The following is an 18572-nucleotide window of genomic DNA, read 5'->3' on the forward strand; positions in this document are numbered from 1 at the left end:
TGTTCCTTTCCCACAAGCAGTGTAATTTATCCCAGGCCCCATTATCCTAACAGTGGCACTCTGAACTGTGCTTGAACTCCCAGCGGTGACTGCTCTCAACAACTTTCAGCAAAGTCAATTTTAATCAAGGAAAAAAACAAACCCAAACCAATCCCCCCCAAAAAACATGAAGAGGAGGAGGAAAACAAGTAATGGAAGACTCACTGCTTTTAAAATGCTGACAGCTTCTTTACTGAGCCAGACTGGATACAAGACATCATCATGAAGGATGGATTCAAAAAGATCATCTTCATTGTCAGCTTCAAAGGGGGGTTGCCCAGCCATCATTTCATACATGAGAACACCCAGAGCCCACCAGTCTACCGATGGGCCATATTCTAGCTCCTGGAGGATCTAGTATAGAAGAAGAGATTGGATTGAATAAACAAGTTAAACAACACTCTCGGCTGCACATTTGCTGTTTCAATGGGATACATCCTTTCTTTCCCCCACTGCCTGAGCAGGACTAAATCCCACACTGATTTCGGTAACAGCAGTCATGGTTTCTTACCCATGCAATTTGCACTAACACAGCCAAACACAGCTAAGTGTCAATGGGAAGTTATTCTCAGAAGCACTGACTGAGTTTATCAGTCCCCTGAGTAAAAGGGTATGCTCGTGAGCAAGAGAGCTGTATATCCTTCCAAACCGTTTAAAGAAGGTCACGCTATAGGGGAAAAAAGATCACATATACAAAACAGATTGGTGGAAAATGTGAAACATTTCCTTGCCTCTATCTTGAACAAAACAAACTGAACCAGCTTGTAATGCTGCAATCATCCTAGAGATTTATTCTAGTCCTTTAGGTAGGGCTGAAGGAAGCCAAAAGCATTTTTGTTCAAGTTCTCTTTACTGTATTAAAACACTGTACAATACATGGCTGTAGGACTTTAATAGGCTCTGCTTTCAGAAAAACTGGCTACAACTTCGCAGGCAGCACAAGTTCAACCCTGTAGCAAATAACTTTAGTGGGGAGTAGAAGGTTACAATGATGGTGTTTTATTGTATTGTACTTGGTGTTACAGAACTAGTGGTGTACAAGAAAAAAGTTTAATTCTTGGCTCCTCTCCACTGAAAAGAAGATTTTCATTTGGCTGCAATGTTTCAGCATGACAAGGGACTGGGGAAAATAGAGTGGATGACTGTTTAAGGTGAAGCTGACTGCCTTAAAATGAATTGGAATGGCAACAACTCCACCACCTCCTTAAACAACATTAGTGTTACAGTCAGAAGCCTTGTGGTGAACCACATGAGCTTAGTGCTGTATTTGGGAATTGCAACCAATATAAAACCAAATTCAGTCTTAACATAAAACCAGAAATGATTTTAACATTTGAATACAGAGGTTTGGATCCCAACTGGATTCTTAGCCGAATGGATATTATATTTTATAGACATTAATTACAGAGAATGATACTCTACAAAAGTGTAGTTTTAAGAGTTCTGGGCAGTCTTTGGAACTCAGATATTACTAAAGAAAAGGAAATTGAAACATATCACCATGATGCAAGAGAAATAGAAGCAGGAGATAAACTTCTGCAATTAAGATGACAAAATGGAAGCCTGAGTTACTGACTTCAGTGAGATCAAGATTTCATGTAAAAGTTCCTGGGATTTTATTATTGCTTGACAGCCATGAACACTAACAATATATTTCTAATTTACTGTCTCTAACAAATTATAAACTAACATTTTTCCCTGCTGCAAAGTTATGGTTGATGAAAGACAAACCAATGCAACTTTTCATTAAATGAACACACTGAATCTTCAGAGGAAAGATGCTCTGTCACTAACTAAGCAGAGCAGACAAAATCTGCCTAGCAGCTTATCTGTACAATATTGGTTCATTTTAGGCACTTGGAAATGCATCTCATAATATTAAAATAAAAACAAGCATGATTCTCAGTCATTTCTTTTATCCAATGAATGCCTTGAAATTACTTTGGATGTTGCTAACTGATAAGCAACATCCATAGGAAAAGTTCCTACTTTTCTATGCAAGTCTATACTTTCTGTTCATCCATATGATGAGAAGTACCACATAGTATCTTCCACTCACAGGTACTTTAAAGAAAGGAAAAAAATTATATTCCCACAAAGACCCTAGGCAAAATAACACCAAATGTACAGTCTCTTCTGTATGAACATCCCCTTCTAAGTCTCATGAAAAATTGAAAAATTTTTTATAACTACTAAAAACTAGTGCTGGCAGTAGCTAGTTGCATCCAGCACCTTAAAGGCTAGAAAGTGCCTTCACAACAATGATGAGTCAGAAATAATCTGAAGAAGAATATGGTTAAGCTCAGAGAACAAATAACAGAAAATCCATGCTTTGCCACTCCTATCACCATGAAATACTGCTTGTGAGCAGTGGAGTAACTGATTTCTGCAAGATTATCCAGGAAAAACTGGCACAGTCTACTCTGCATCTTCTACTTTTTTCATCTACATGTAAAAACTGTCTAAAATTACACATTACAACAATCTGATGAATGATAATATCTGTATTCTTAGTGCAGTTCAAAAAAATACCTCTGGAGCTATATAGTCAGGTGTGCCACAAAAGGTTGTGGTGGTCACTCCATTCAGAATTCCTTCTTTGCACATTCCAAAGTCGGCCAGTTTACAGTGGCCTTCTGCATCCAGAAGAATATTGTCCAGTTTCAGGTCCCTGAAATAAAAAGGCCCCAAATTAAATCAACTCTCAAATTTTAATCACGTACTCTTGAATTTCATCATAAACTACAGAATATGGCAAATTGATGGTTTCACAAACACCACTGAGAAACTGTCCTTCACGCGTGTGTGAAGAGTTGGTAGCAGTCACTAAACCAACCTGGTTAAAGGCAATAAGGAAGGAGGCAATGGTGGACATTTTGCAAGACCAGGCCTTTACTCTCTCTTTAGTTGCATGAAAGCACAGCTGTATTCAAGACAGAACCAGAAACATTTGGAAAAGATCTCAGCCTTGTTTGCTACAAATCTAACATTCTGTTTATGTGAAACAGAGGCCAACAATGTCTAATGAAGCCACTCTCCATTTTTGCATTAGCGTAAAGTAAGGAGTACCAATTTACCCATACTCTATCATATGGGTTGAATTAATAGGTACTTTCAAACTTGGATTATTTTGAATTGGATTATTAATGTACTTTAACAATTGAAAGTTCAAATTGCAGTAAGAGGGACAAAAAACAATGCTCCCATCTTTGGGAACATTATTTTCTGCAGTTTAAACCTGCTGAAAAATAATCTCACAGGAATATTTTGCATTCAGTGTTAAGTAACGCATCTTAACAGCTGTCTCTGATCACTTGTACAAATGTCTTTGTGTTATTCTTTTTTTTTCTTTTTCTTTTGACACTCGTTCAAAACTTTTGAACGTGTTGGCCCACCTGTATCTAACACATATTTCTCAAGCATGTACACAGAACAGCATAAAAATCAGATATTTCTGGGACATAGTGGACTTTCTACTCAAGGTCTGCATAATCACTGTACATCTGTGCAGTAAATCAGACACTTCTTGGAAGCACTGGACATACTGTGCATGTAGAGATCAGTTGCACTGTATACATGTTACAAAGTGGTTTGTGCATGTACAAGAAGTCTGACATGGCTAAACAAAGTCAGATTTACGTCACTACAGTGAATCCACTGTCTCCCACATAAACTACCTGTATCAGCTATGGTTTATGTAGCTGAAGTATGTACTGGCTGTGGAAATGTTCATTGCACCCAATACGCCCTACAGCAGACTTTGCTATCTCCAGATCAGTCACGCTGTTCTTGTAGGTCCTCAACTGGTCACCCACATAAGGCCCCTTGAAGCAGATGACATATTTTATCATTCCTTAAGGTCATCCTTTTTACGAGTTCCTGAACAACCCAAGATCCAGCTGGCTACAACATAACCTCCTACATTCAATAATTTAACCCCTCAAATAACTACCTCTTCCTATCCCTGGAAAGTGATTTGCAAGAATTGTCCAACATCATGCAAGGCAAACAGGTATCAATAGCTCTGTTCCCCTCAAAGAAGTCAAATAAAATAAAGGTCCCCGCTCCAAAAATCATGTGCCTTCCTAAAACTGCTCTTTCAGTGAATTACAAGTGTTACAATCAAAAGACCTGTACTAAGACAAGACTGTAACATCATCAAGTAGAATGTGATCAAGTACAAGAATAGGACAAGGCTCTTGCAGATGGGAGAAAGAAATAAAGCTGTAGCTTTGAACCCTCCAAATTCAGTGTTATCTTGGATGTTCCTCAGCTAAAGAAGAATGAAAGTTGTATTTCAAAAAGTCAAGATGCTCAGATAAAGAAATCAAAGTATGATTATATTTGATGTAATATGGGAACCACTTCCAGCCACCATCACAACAGATTGTTAGGAAGAAGGTCATAATAAAAATAATTATGATAGGAGCTGATGAGATTCTAGAGGCTGCTCAGAAAACTGGATCCACCTTAATTTGGAGTGGTAAGTGATCATCAGAAGACTCTTATATGTTATCTTATCTCTGATCCCAGAAGCAGGACTTCCCAGTGCAGGCAGGTGACACACTAGAGCTGTTAGGACCTAAAGTTGTGTAAGTTTCATTTAATGCCACCCATATGCTACCCATGGAATCGAATGGAGATATAGTCAGTAAACCAAGAAACTCCTAAGCTAAGAGAAATGTCAACAGTAATAAAACACTAAGACACACACATAATGGAGAAGGACAGGATACTCACCATTTTCACTTCCTTGAAGATTTGTATAAGACACAGAAATTAGCAATAAAAAATTAACTTGACAGTGGAAAAAGAATGAACAAACTGAGCAAAAAGAAAAACATGAAGAGTCTAAACATTAAATTCTGACTACCTGTGAAGACCGAGAGTGAAATTTTAAGCCTACCTGTAAAAGCAGAAGTCAATACAACTTTCTTAACATTTACTAAACTATAATCCTACTTGACAGAAGAAAAAGATCTGGGACCCCTTCATCAAACCAAAACAAAGGAGTAAAGCCTATAAGCCTCTTCAAAACCCGATTGGAGGAACTGAGGACATCAGCTTAATTACTCATGCAATAATGGAATTTAATACCAGTAGATTTTTATTATCACAAATACAAAGGCACCAAAGTTTCAAAATAAATTTGGAAGAGGCTAAAATCACAGCAGCGTAACTCCTGTTAAGGTACAGATGGGAGGTTAAAAGGTAAACTGGGAGTCTGCCAAAATGCCAAATTCTTAGCTAGCCCACGAGGTTATCATAGTCCACAAAAGTGCTTGCACTGAAAACCATTCAAAACCATTCCATCAATTTACAGTTGCCAGATTAAAAAAAAAAAAAAAAAAAAACAAAAAAACCACCCCAAACAAAAGACCCCATTAAAACTCCCCAATTATGCAACTTTAGAAAAAGAAATCTTAGTTAGCTAAATAAATACAAGATAATCGGTAAGGTAGTATTTAACACCTCACAGGAAAAAAACTAAAACAAAACAGAGATGGGGAAACAAATGAAAAAGTAACAGGAAAAACAGCTGCCAAGGAAGTTTGTCTTTCCAGAGCAGCAGTCTCATTGAAAAAAACCTTTAAGACTTATATCTCCCCAGAACTCTTCTAAGAAACAGCCAGCTCTCCTACATCTCAAAAATTAAAGTAAACAGCTATCAATGTCTGGAATGTAAATTAATTGTATGTACAGAACAATCCATTCCAATCCACTCTGTCTTTTATTTGGTTCCTGGTATTAGCACCGGTTGAATACCTCTAAATCAGAGCATACCAAATAATACAGCGTTAGATAACTCAATGACAAAGGTCTATTAAATTCTTCTTTTTCTCATTTTGCATTCTCTTTGTAGGAACTAAGAAAATAATCTGTCTGACAAAATGAGCTCCTACAACCTGAGTAATTACATGCAACTGCAAACAACCTAACCAGTTAAGCCAGGAAAATGCCCAGATTGCTTGAATGCAATAATGCTACATGAAGCTATTTCTCTCCTTTGTTTGTTTGCCAAGATACTTTCTACAGTAAGTTCAAGTTGACTTGAGCAGTCAATTGCATAAAATGTTTTATTTGAGTTGTTTGGGTTTTTTAAATTTTTTTTTTTTTCTTTCTCAGAAAGCATTAAACAGAAATTTAAGCCTTGGTTTCTATTTCTGGATACCAGCCAGCATCACAATCACCTCAGAAGCTGGAATGATTGGCAGCATCTCAAGAAAGAATCAGGATTATAACAGTGGGTTTGTGCAAGTTGGAACAGAAGAGCGGGCTGACTGCAGGTAACCTGCGAGAAAACTTCCACAATACTCATTCCTTCCTCCCTGCGCTAGTGCCATGAGACACTGACTGCCCTGGCTTCCCACAAATGCTCAGTGGACGAGGTCTTCACAGGACCGGGTTCTTAAAGTATGACTCCCAGCCGTAGACAGCGAGATAACTGCCTTGTGTGCGTGGCCCTACATGTCACACGTGTCATTTAGAAAACAGATAATTTTCTTGTTGAAAGTAAGGCAATTAAACAGTCAAGATGGGTTTTGCCAGCAAAATCAGAAAGTCTGCCAAACATTACTAACAGTAGCCTTTGAACATGGTAAACATTAGTGACTAAATAAATCCATATTTGAAGAACAAGATCAAGTAGCTGAGAAACATGATCACAAGCTGGCTTGAGCAATCATTTTACAATTAAGTATCTCCTCAGCATCAGCTTCTACTCCAACTGTTGAATGAGCAACAAAACTAGAGCGCATATACATTTCAATGTGTAGGTCAAAATGAAGGATAATAATAATTATCTACAAATAACGACATTGGAAGCAAGAATATTTCTTTATAGGGTGAAAGTTCAGTGAAGGACTGTACCTTACTAAACATCTGTAGAACATCAAACATGAGAGATCTGAAAGCAATGCAAGTCTAAAGTACGTAGCTACTGAACAACCATTTTTTTGGGTGCTTTTCAACTGCAATAAACTCTTTCAATAGTGTATTTGAAATCATTGCCGTTGCCACTGCACCTTTATGGGGGAAAATCATATCCTCTCTGCAGGCTTTAAATAGACAAGCTGTTCACAGAAGAAACCACAGAAGGTAAAAGGGAAACTTCCCCCAACAACATGGAAAACCATTGGAACCATTCTCTAGTTACTACAGTTATTGAAATTCATAACTGAAGGCAATATGCTCATTATATCAATTAGCAATTTCAACAAGATGAATTTTTTTTTCTATTTAATTAAGGTAAGACTTCTACATTCCTAGAATTACTTTTCAACTTACTCAGTTTGCTTTTGAGGCAAAGATGCTCACCTGCAACAACAGGTCTGTCCTGTAGCCAGCACAAATTTACTCTTTCTATAATTTTAGTTAATGTTGCATTTTCAACATAAATTTCAGGCACAAGCAGTAATATCACAGAACTTGGATTTATTGTACCATATCATCTGAAATGGTATTTTCTGGAAGACTGATATATTCACCAAAATCTTTGTCTCAAGTTCTTCAAACACATTGGTGTCCTCAAAATAGTGATAACTAATGTACTAGGTTACAATCTAATCCAGATGGAGGTATATATGGAACTGGTCAGAAACCAAAAAGAAACGTCAACAATTTTAGTGTTTTTATGTTAGCTTCTTCAGCGATTAGCTCTCATCAACTTAATCTCAGTTTCCATACATAAACCATGGAACAGATGTATTAGGACTGTACTTTACAAGTGGATCCTTTTATTGCTTTAAGTATTTTAGTCACAAATCATCAGCACGGCTTTCCTCGCTCCAAACAGATCAGAGATAAATGGGAAAATCCAAACCGTAGTTTCTAAGAAAATGCAAACTAATAATATAATTTTTCCCATTTGAAAAACTGTATGGGAAAGTGGGAGCCCATAGTTTCTGATGTTACTGAGCATAAACATGCAATAATAGCAGTGTCATTGGATGTCAGCCTAGAATCATAGAATAGTTTGGGTTGGAAGGGATCATTAAAGGTCATCTAGTCCAACCTTCCTGCAATGAACAGGGACATCTTCAACTAGATCAGGTTGCTCAGAGCCCTGTCCAGCCTGACCTTGAATGTTTCCAGGGATGGGACATCTACCACCTCTCTGGGCAACCTGTGTCAGTGTTTCACCACCTACATTGTAAAAAATTTCTTCCTTATATCTAGTCCATATCTACCCTCTTTTAGTTTAAAACCATTACCCCTCGTCCTATCGCAACAGGCCCTGCTAAAAATTTGTCCCTGTATTTCTTATTAGCCCCCTTTAAGTACTGAAAGGCTGCAAGAAGGTGTCCCCGGAGCCTTCTGTTCTCCAGACTGAACAACCCCAACTCTCTCAGCCTGTCTTCATAGGAGAGGTGCTCCAGCCCTCTGATCATTTTTGTGGCCCTCCTCTAGACCCGCTGCAACAGGTCCATCTCTTTCCTGTGCTGAGGGCTCTAGAGCTGGATGCTGTACTCCAGGTGGGGTCTCACCAGAGCGGAGTAGAGGGGGAGAATCACCTCCCTATCAAACTATAGCAGAGCTGTACTCAGCAACATATACATAAAAACCTGCTGTGCAGATTTGAAAACTGCTCCTTTTCAGCACTGCCAAGTTTGGAATAAAGTGAATCCACCTTATACTGATGTATATCAGTATGTATAATGGCTAGTGGCAGATGAATGAATCACAGAATATTTCTGGTTGGATGGGACCTTTGAGATCATCGAGTCCAACCAACAAAAAAACAAACAAACAAAAAAAAACCACCACACCCAAAAAATCCCAGAACACCAGAACCAAAACCAAACCAAACCAAATGCCCACAACCACACCACACCCCACCCACAAACAGACACAAACCAACAATCTCGGGCACTAGAGCATGCCCTGAAGTGCCATGTCTACACCTTTCTTAAATACCTCCAGGGACGGAGACTCCACCACCTCCCTGGGCAGGCTGTTCCAGTGCCTGACCACTCTCGCAGTAAAGTAATTCTTCCTAATACCTAATCTAAACCTCCCCTGCCGCAACTTCAGACCATTTCCGCTGGTCCTGCCATTATTCACTTGGGAGAAGAGGCCAACACCCACCTCTCTACAACCTCCTCTCAAGGTAGTTGTAGAGGGCAATGAGGTCCCCCCTCAGCCTCCTCTTCTCCAAACTAAACATGCCCAGAGCACAGACTTGACAGACATGAAGAGCACAGACTTGGTTTCCAGTAAAGTCAGAGTTACTATAGCTACTTTTCATTGAAGAAAACAGTCATAGTTCAGACAGCAGGGTAAACATTAATGGGAAACGCTGACTTTTAATGTGACCATAGTGACACTCTCTGTCAGGCATGTTTACTTTTAAAAACACACATGTTTACTTTCCTTATATAACACAACATCCATCACCCCGCCATTTGCACAAATATCTTGTGGACTAAGGGGGTGGCAGAGATGGGAGGCGGGATGTAGCAAAAGGCAGTTTTCTATCTACCCACTGAGGACATCAGAGGGAGACAAACACACAATTGCTATCCATGGCTCTGTAAGCCCCTGGTCGTTACAAGGCAAAAGTTTGGATTGCATGATGTATAACATTGCTTACTCCAGCAATGTTACCATTGAGAAAACTTTCAGGTCAGCAAGGTCCTGAGATGAAAAAGAAGGCCATGTGTTCATCATGCAGCTCTATTTACTGAAGTCTTAATGACTTATTGAACAAAGGTTTAATTTCCAGTAGCTTAAGGAAACCAATGACTTTTCTGGTAGCATAAAAACATTTTCTATAAAGTAATTTCTATATATGGCTTTTTAATGTCTTTGACCATAACTTTCTTACAGTTGTCTGTAGCAACTTAGGACATTAGAGTGACTGATCTGCTTATTTTATTATACTGAGTTTCCTTAAAATAATGTGCAGATAAATAAATATATGGTACTTAACGGCTTTCCTTTGAGTGGCTTTTCCTTTCTTATTATTTACACATTTTTATTTGTGAACCTAAGTGAAATATGTACAAGTTTAAATATATATTATGTAAAACATTCTCAAAAATTGGCACAGAGGGGAGTAGTCTATTTCTTTTCAAGAGAGCCTTTTACATTCACATCACACTGCTTTATAAACCTCATCCTTCCATGACCCCTACCTGGGAGTGCAACAATTTTTCCATGAGCCTGAGGCAGGAATGGGATGTAACTTACAACTGTGCCTCTTAGAATCATAGAATAGTTAGAGTTGGAAGGGACCTTAAAGATCGAGTTCCAACACCCCTGCTGTGGGCAGGGACACCTCCCACTAGAGCAGGCTGCTCAAAGCCCCATCCAGCCTGGCCTTAAACACTTCCAGGGATGGGGCATCCACAAGTTCCCTGGGCAACCTGTTCCAGTGCTTCACTCTTGACCTATCCAACTGCCAAAGCCCCAATTTAGACAAGTTTTGTGTTGGATCCTAGTGGCAACTCTGCCTTCCCATGGCCCGCAGGCCTGCAATTTTTCTGTCAAGTGAGAACTGTCACGAATGGAGCTGGCTTCATGTTAGGTCTATTGTATAAGACAAACAATCTGCCTCAAAAACTTGCAGCTAAACCAGATAGCAAATGATTTTCTCATTTTGTAAGGCTTCTTGAGATTTTACAAACCATTTGTGTTTCATGTTGAGTGAAAACACAGACTGTTCAAAGCTTTTTGTGACAGTAGCATGCGAAGAGCCGATGGGCTGATGCTCAGGGCAGTGCCTGGCTCTGAACTGAGGCTGAGCTGCCTACTCCTCCTGGTCCCCCACCATCCCCGTGACAGCCCTGACAGTAAGGCTACTAGTAGTTCTCTCGGGGTTTTTTTTTATTGTCTTTCTTTCTCACTGTCTCCACTTTCATTAAACCCACCATTTTTAAACCTTTTTTCTTGAAGATTTTAGATGAAACATTCCTAACTGCCTCTATGCATTCAGGCTGGGAATGACAGGGTGAAATCTGTACTATCACTAATGATATTTACTGTTTCAGCCTCTGTTACAAAGCCCATGTGTAAGTCATTGCTAAATATGTAATGTGAGAAACTCCGTCCTCACTGACACCTCGGTGATCCCACTGAAGACAATAGAGTTCCCCAGGCTTAGCCAAGGACTGACTCAAGCTGTGGTATTCTACTCTGTGAGGTTCAATGCTTTGTGCTATTATTTTTAGATCTCAAATAACGTAAAAAGAAGATTGCATATTATAACAATAGGTTAGGTGGAGCGCAAACTAAAAGTGCCTACTATGTATGTCTATAATCCTTTTAAACAAAACAATACGAAATCGTTATTTGATAAAACCACTTGATGAAAGACAGTCAAAGGATGGCGTGAAGCTAGAAAAGCTTGTCAGATCAAGTTTCGAAAACTCAATTCTGAAAAAATGTTACCAGAACCTTAGAAAGTGAATTTATCGGCAGTCACACTAATTAAGTGTGCATCTGTTCAAAAGGGTTTTTTTGGAAACCAAAAGCAATGGGTTTTTTTCTCAGTGACCTTAGTAGGTAGGATGAAAAAGTCACTATCATTTGAACAACAATGGAACGCAAATTATGCAAACACAAAGAAAAGAGTACTTGGGTTTCAGGCATGTAGTTTCTGTGGCTAACTGAAGAGACTGAAATTCTTTTTTCTCTTTCCTATTCTTGAGTGAAGCTTTCTTACACAGAACAGGAAAACATACAGCCAACTAATACATGTCTATCCAGGTAGCATCTTGCATTTCTGTAGCAGTTCTTATTCAGCTATTCCAGCAATGAAGCCTTGTAACTCTTAATAACCCACAACAAGGATATATTACTGCCTTACACAGATAATAGGAAAGACAGAATAAAAGCATATAATGTAATCAACCACAACTCCATCCATTTTTAAAATTTATCTTAAATATGAAAGTAAGTAGAGCTATGAAACATTTTGTTATGGTTTCATGGTAACTTTCTTTCCTGTATTTTCCAGGATTCTGACCCAGATTTATCCCACTGGACATTACGGTGTAATTGAGGTACCACAGTTCACCCCAGGCTCCCTCCATGGCCATGTCCACAGATATCTTTGAGTGGATGATTGACAGAAGATGTGGGCTGCACAGGTCCCTAAAGAAGCCTACCCATCTCCACCAACTCCAAATGCACTCCAGGACAAGCAGGATCCTGACTTGGAAGCTTCAGTTGCATTCCTAAAGTTAGGTGAGATGAATCTGATCCTTTGTGTACAGTCAGTATAAGCTGCCTCCTGGCTTCCAGAAAGAGATTTCATTCAAATTAGTTGTAAACCTTCCATTTTTGTTGGAGAAAGCCAAACAAAGGCAGATTTTAAGAAAAGACCAGCATTCATCTTGTTAGTTATGGTGGAATTGCCACACACACACCCCCTCACCAATTTGCTAGGCTTTGAAGTTATGCCCTGTAATAACTCTTAATTTTTCTCACTTATGTCATATGGCACACTCCTGACTGCAAAAACTCCCAACATGCCTATCCATCAAAAGCCCAGACGTTTAATTGCTCTACTTGGACACACCAAATAAAGGGCTCCAAAGCATTATTATTCTATATTGTTTCAGGCATATAGAAAGAGCATTCTAAAAATGAAAACAACAGAAGAAAAGCTGCTACTGTAATCAGCTACGATTGAAGGCATTTCCTGTATTTTGCTATCAAACCAGTTGTTTTTTCCATTACATACTAAGTGAACTTTAGTAAGGTCAAGACACCAGAGAAAAACAGGATCAGAATATCTTTAATCAACTGAAGTTGACTACTTTAGTCTCTCTTTCAGATGTTCAGCCCTGGATCTCATCCCACTTCTCCCATTTTCTTCCTTAAATCATAGATGCATAAAGCAGGTCATTTTAAATTTATGATTTAGATAGTTGTTTTCAATGGCATTTAACTTGTTAGCCTTACGCTTCCCCTAGCCTAAAGGTCAATCAACCTCATGCTGCGTAACAATACCAATATTATTTTAGTATGATATAACTCCAACAGGGGAAATGGGTTTTCATTCACAATTACCATACTGGGCCACAAACTTCCCTCAGTTGGAAGCCTATCATTTCCATCATGCTGCCTATTAAGATCAAGCTTAAGTTTTGACATTACTTTTAAACAAATGTCAAAGCCACAACAGCATAGGTTAATTTGATCCAATCCTGTACACTGTCATCCTGCTGTCACACTAAATGCAGACTGTTTTAAGGTATACAGCACTCCTGTCCTGTGCTCTGACCCTATTCTTTTTTCTAGAGAAAAAGTCTTTTTTTCTTCTATGAATGCCAAATGACCTTTTTTTACTTGTAACACAAATGTCAACACCTCCCTCGGAAATGACCAGTTCCAAGGATATTGTTGATTTGGCAAAGAAGGGAAAAGCATGCCATGTTTTCCCAGGAGCTACTAAGAAGATCCTGTGCTTTGGTCCAGTTCTGTTACATAAAGGAGAAGACCAGCCTGTCCTGCGATAAGACGGAAAGCCCGCTCCTCATGCAACTTCGTTATCTACTTACTGAACACAGATGCACAAAGTGGAGGCTATTGAGTGCTAGCAGAAGGCCTCCAAAGCTCACCTTAAGTCCTGTTCTCCCTTGCCACCCCCTGTCACCCCCCCTGCCCCTTTCCGAGCTTCAAAACTTTGGAAAAGGTTCTCTTTTTAATCCAGCTGAGCTTGTTTATCAAAAGAAAACTAACGGCACTCACAAAAATCCCCATTTGTCATTCAAGGGACCAGCCCTTCAACATATTTTAAGACAAAAACACAGTAAAAATGAAGAGCTCTTAAAATATTACAATCTGCTTGTAAGAAGTAGCACAAATCCTTTACATCCTCAATAATGCTTATTTTGTGCTTCTATCAGGACAGACAGAACCACCATTAGATTCAGGGAAAAAAAAGAAAATGTGGCAATGCTGGGAACCTACTTTATAACTTGCATTGGTTGTCTTTTTCTTTCATTTCTTTGAGTAAACTCTATACACTCTGTAGACTTTTAAAGAAGATGTTTAAATAACCCAATATTTTAGTCTGGCAACCACAACATAGGGCATACAATAAAATGGCCAAATGCAGCTGATTGAGAGCATATCCTGAGCAAGACATTAATGTGTCGCATAAGCCAACAATCCAGCGCCTTTTCTGTACTCTGAGGCTTTATGATGGCCAGTAAGCATAAAGAAGAAGGGTTGTTGAAGGTTTTTACATGCAGTGTTTCTTTTTATAAAAGAAACAAATTTATCAGAATTCGCTTCCCTATGCTCCCAAGAGTGTTCTTAGCAGGGAACAAACACAGCTCCTAGCAGTAAGCAGACTCCTTGTAAAGCTCCATATCATGTTTCCATGGAGAAAAATGCTTTCTTAGCCAGAAATCCCTCTGCAGTGAACTTTTGTACAGACACTGATTTTTTCCAATCTCACTTTGGTCTCAGTTCGACCTCTTGGGTCTTTTTATGGAAAGCCTTTCCACAGAGTGTTGCCTGTAATATTACGCAGAATGGACTAAATAAATTATATAGCATGAATGAAATGATGTAACTTAGCAAGAATGTTGCTTCCAACAAAATGTTTACTTATATGGAATCACTAGAAGAAAGACTTTAATAATTTCTTCTTCTATTCTGATTTCAGTTAGCATAGTTCACATGCCCAAACATCTTTTTATACAATCACGAGGTCTGAACATGGGAAGGGTATGTAGGCTCTCAATTAAAAACCTTTTCTAACCCTGCTGTATTTGTCAAGGATCAAAACAGCAGCAGTCAACAGCAGTTTAACAGATTTCTGCAGAAATTCTTGTAAAAACAGTTAAATCTATTTTGTTTTTAACCTTCTAAAAGCATTCTGTTATACAGATAGATTTGTTTCAAAATCCTGTAGAGTTAACAACTTTGTATTATGTTTGATGGAAGATTACTGCAGTGGAGGGATTCTGGCAAAATTAAGAAGAATCTTTATTATTTGTCTGGTAAAGTATGAAGAAGATGCCTGAAAAATGGGAGTCGCTTGCTCTTCTATGTTATCTGTACATAAACTCCTAATGCTGCTTCCGATCAGAGGTCATAAAAGCTTGTGCTTTGCACTGACGGTTCCAATTCCAAACCTTGCTTCAATATGTAATTAAAAAGGGTTATATATGTTAATAGAGAGAGCTATATTTTACAAGATACTCTTTTAAAATTACAATTCTGTAGCAAAATGAAATTACTTTCACCCCCAACCTCGGCCTGAAAGCTGCACAAACATTCAAAGAGAAACTTTTCTTGTGCAGTAAGTTTCAGCTCCAGCGTTCTTTTAATGTAGCTCCTGCAGCCTTCCCCCATCTCGTCCAGAAAACACATGCTTGGGAGCGCTACTTCGACTGCAATGCCAATGTATAATATCATCACTTAAAATCTACTTATACAAAGCACCCCACTATTTTTAATTAATATGAATGCTATGGAAAGATGACTCATGGGTTACTCACATGAAATAAAACATGGCATGATTTAGGAAATTTACAGCACCAACATCAAGGTTGGCAAAGAGTACTGCACCAATTTACCTGCAGCTGTAAAGACAGAAAGGCTACAGAGACAAGCCTAACAGTCCAGCTCAAATGAAAAAAAGAGAGGCAATTTTGAATAGAAGATATGGGAGACTAAAACACGATTTTAATCTCTAACGTTTGGTACTTACTGGGTAGTCACTGCATGTAAATACTGACTTCTGTAGGCTTATAATGTAAACTGTTGACCAAAGCAGGCTGTGCTTGAGCAATTTTGTCAACATAAAATAATATTTTGAGCCTGAGGAATTATTTTTGTAACTTCTATGTGCCAGCCACTAGGTCTCTTTTCAGAGACTTGCCAACCAGACTCTATGATCTGACAAGTCCAGAAATTATCTCATAAAACTCCCGGATAGTTACGTGGGCAAAGACTAGCAAGAAATCTAATTATACAGCTTACAGAAGAACTATTTTACATAAAGTTTTAACAAATTATAATGTTCAATAAAGTCTCTTTTCATCCTTCTGACAGCCTTAAACTGAGCACACTGAGTACAATTTAATTCCATTGTAAAATTGCTTTGCTATTCCTGTGTCAGAAAGAGCTTTTACTGTAAATGAGAATCATGTTTTTTAAAGAACCAGTCTCTTACACACCAGATAGCAGCTTCTATACACCCATGTCATGTCATGATCACATCTATAACATACTTCTATTATGCATTATCACATTCGGAATTCCAAATAAAAATGCATGAAAGAATGAGTCTGAGAAAGATTATCAAAGCACTTTTAAAACAAAATGGGAGAGAAGTTGTGGAAGCCGTGCTATATCCCAAAGACATGTCTATGATGTATTAAACTCAATGCTGCCCAAGCCTGAAGCAAATGTGGATACTAGTTTAGAGTCTCTGTAGCCAATTTGCAGCATTGTGTTAAGACTTGATAGTATAGCAAATGAAATATTAAGGCACACTATAGTACAATTCTCAACCGAGACTCAGACTTCAAATGATGACATGAAGTACTCCATTAGCAATGATACAGTTCAACCCTTTAATGTCCACTCTGCCCCAGGCATCACCACTTCCACTTTCTTTCATACCCCCATGCTACCATCACTGTAAGTAAGCAAACATGACTGTATTTGATTGTTTTTAAAATGGATTCTATTAAACAAGGTGTGTAAAAAATAAACCTCATTTTCTATGGTAGGATTTTGGGATTTTAGCCTAAATCTCTCGGATTGGGTTTATACAGATAATTATCTTGGCCTAACTAAGAGCACCCATAGCTGGGCCAGGGGAGAAGAGGCTGTAGAGGTAATGACTTATACCAGATTTGTCACTGAATTATCTCTGGCTTTATAAGATATCGCTCACTAACATCAGCTAATGTTTTGTTGTTATTACTACACAGAGAATTTCCAGGATGCTGTTTCAAAATTTCTTCTGATTCTTCTGCTCATGGACAGAACAACTTCTACCCAATCTGCAGATGTTCTAAAAATTGTAGCCAAATACTTTTCCTCTAGTGTTATCCACAAAAAAACAGAACTTTTGTCCTACTGTGGGTGCCAGTGTACCACTCACTATGATCTCATGGAGGCTGACAAAAGATCCCGTCGTTTTTCTTTTGTGAGTTTTCAAAAGGTGAAAAGAGAAGCTGCCTAAACCCCAGTGCTGTCCAAAGGGTTTTTCTCACCTCCACCCCAAGCATTTCTCCCTCAGTGTCTGTTGAAACCATCTCAGAGAGTTTTGACAGAGGCAGCTTCAACCAGATTGCAAAGGACTGCATTCAGCCTTGCGCCAAGGGGTGCTAAGCTGCTGTCTACTTCCCCTGTGCATAATCTGAAGAACCTTTTATGCTATCAGGTATTTAAAGATTTTCATATAAATGAGAATCAGGGCCTCTTTATAATAGTTATGGCCCCTTTGGACCTATTACAGATTATCAACAGATGAACTGGCACACATTTGGTATGCCTTTTTATGCCCTCGGTATACAGTACCATAAACGCTTCCTGTCCTCTTACTGGTGGTTAAGTTTAGGCAAATATGTACTCAGGCAGTTTCTTAAGTGCATATTATTTTTGTTCTACAAGTACTCCTTTAGAGCTGCTTCAGATTTATTGATGTTTGGAAGCTTTTAAATATCCATTACCCACTTAATTGACCATAGCAACCCCATCTGACTCATTATTTGTGTTTGCTAGAATATATTTAGGCATTTTTTTAAATGGGTGTTAATAGACCACAGGATCTCCCTTGGAAACCCTATAATAAATCAAGTAAATACCTGGTGAAGTGCTATAATGTTTATTTGTAACTGCTTAATTTTATCCTTAATATTCCACATTTTGAATACATGAAGTTCTTCAGTTAAGGTTATTCATGCCCAAGCTTTCTTTGTTTTTTGGATTTGTTTGTTTGGTTGGTTGGTTTTTAGGGCAGTGCTTCTGTATTATTTGTTTTCATGCCAAGGTGCACCCATACCAGCTCCTATCTTGGCTATCTACTGTTGAAGCCACCCTTCCCCTTCAAGGGACAATCACATGCCCTAGGACTGGAATACCTTGTGAAGATTTTTACAACTGCCACTGTCAAATCTACATTAAAAAATGCACACAACTGCATGTACTATTTGCATTTGATGTGCTTTGAAGAATGGCATTTTCTGTGACTTCCATATATCCGCAGAAAGAAATTAAAATCTGGAGGAAAAAGTATACCTATGTAAGTATTGGGATTATTTCTGGCCTCTCGCCTTTATTTTTTCTCCCTCGTTGCTGCTTTGCAAGATCGACCACTGTAACAAATTCTAGAAGCAGGAGACAAGAAATGAAGACCCATCTGGTGTGTACATTGTTAGAAGCGCTGCTTGGGCTTCTCTTCATAAACTGGATGTTACCATAGGAATTTTTCTTAATCCAAGACATTATACCCCCAACATAAGTGGTCTTGGGGAGTCAAAATTCAATTTGGTGGCAGCAGGAGAGTTACTCTTCCTGGTGCCATCCATCCTTGGGTGTATCACCATGAAGAAACC

At 38.6% G+C, this 18572-nt stretch overlaps 1 protein-coding gene across 1 annotated transcript in view; it reads right to left on the reverse strand.

Annotated features, from left to right (window-relative positions):
• PRKCE (protein kinase C epsilon) overlaps positions 1-18572 on the reverse strand; it is a 293299-nt gene that overhangs the window by 24483 nt on the left and 250244 nt on the right. The window contains exons 12-13 of the mRNA XM_074144291.1: positions 2572-2710; positions 205-393 (exon numbers count right to left, since the gene is read on the reverse strand). Coding sequence (XP_074000392.1) covers positions 205-393; positions 2572-2710 — 328 coding nt within the window. The remainder of the gene's footprint in view (positions 1-204; positions 394-2571; positions 2711-18572) is intronic.

Source organism: Numenius arquata, chromosome 2 (genome assembly GCF_964106895.1).
Source record: "Numenius arquata chromosome 2, bNumArq3.hap1.1, whole genome shotgun sequence".
NCBI classification, from domain to species: Eukaryota; Metazoa; Chordata; class Aves; order Charadriiformes; family Scolopacidae; genus Numenius; species Numenius arquata.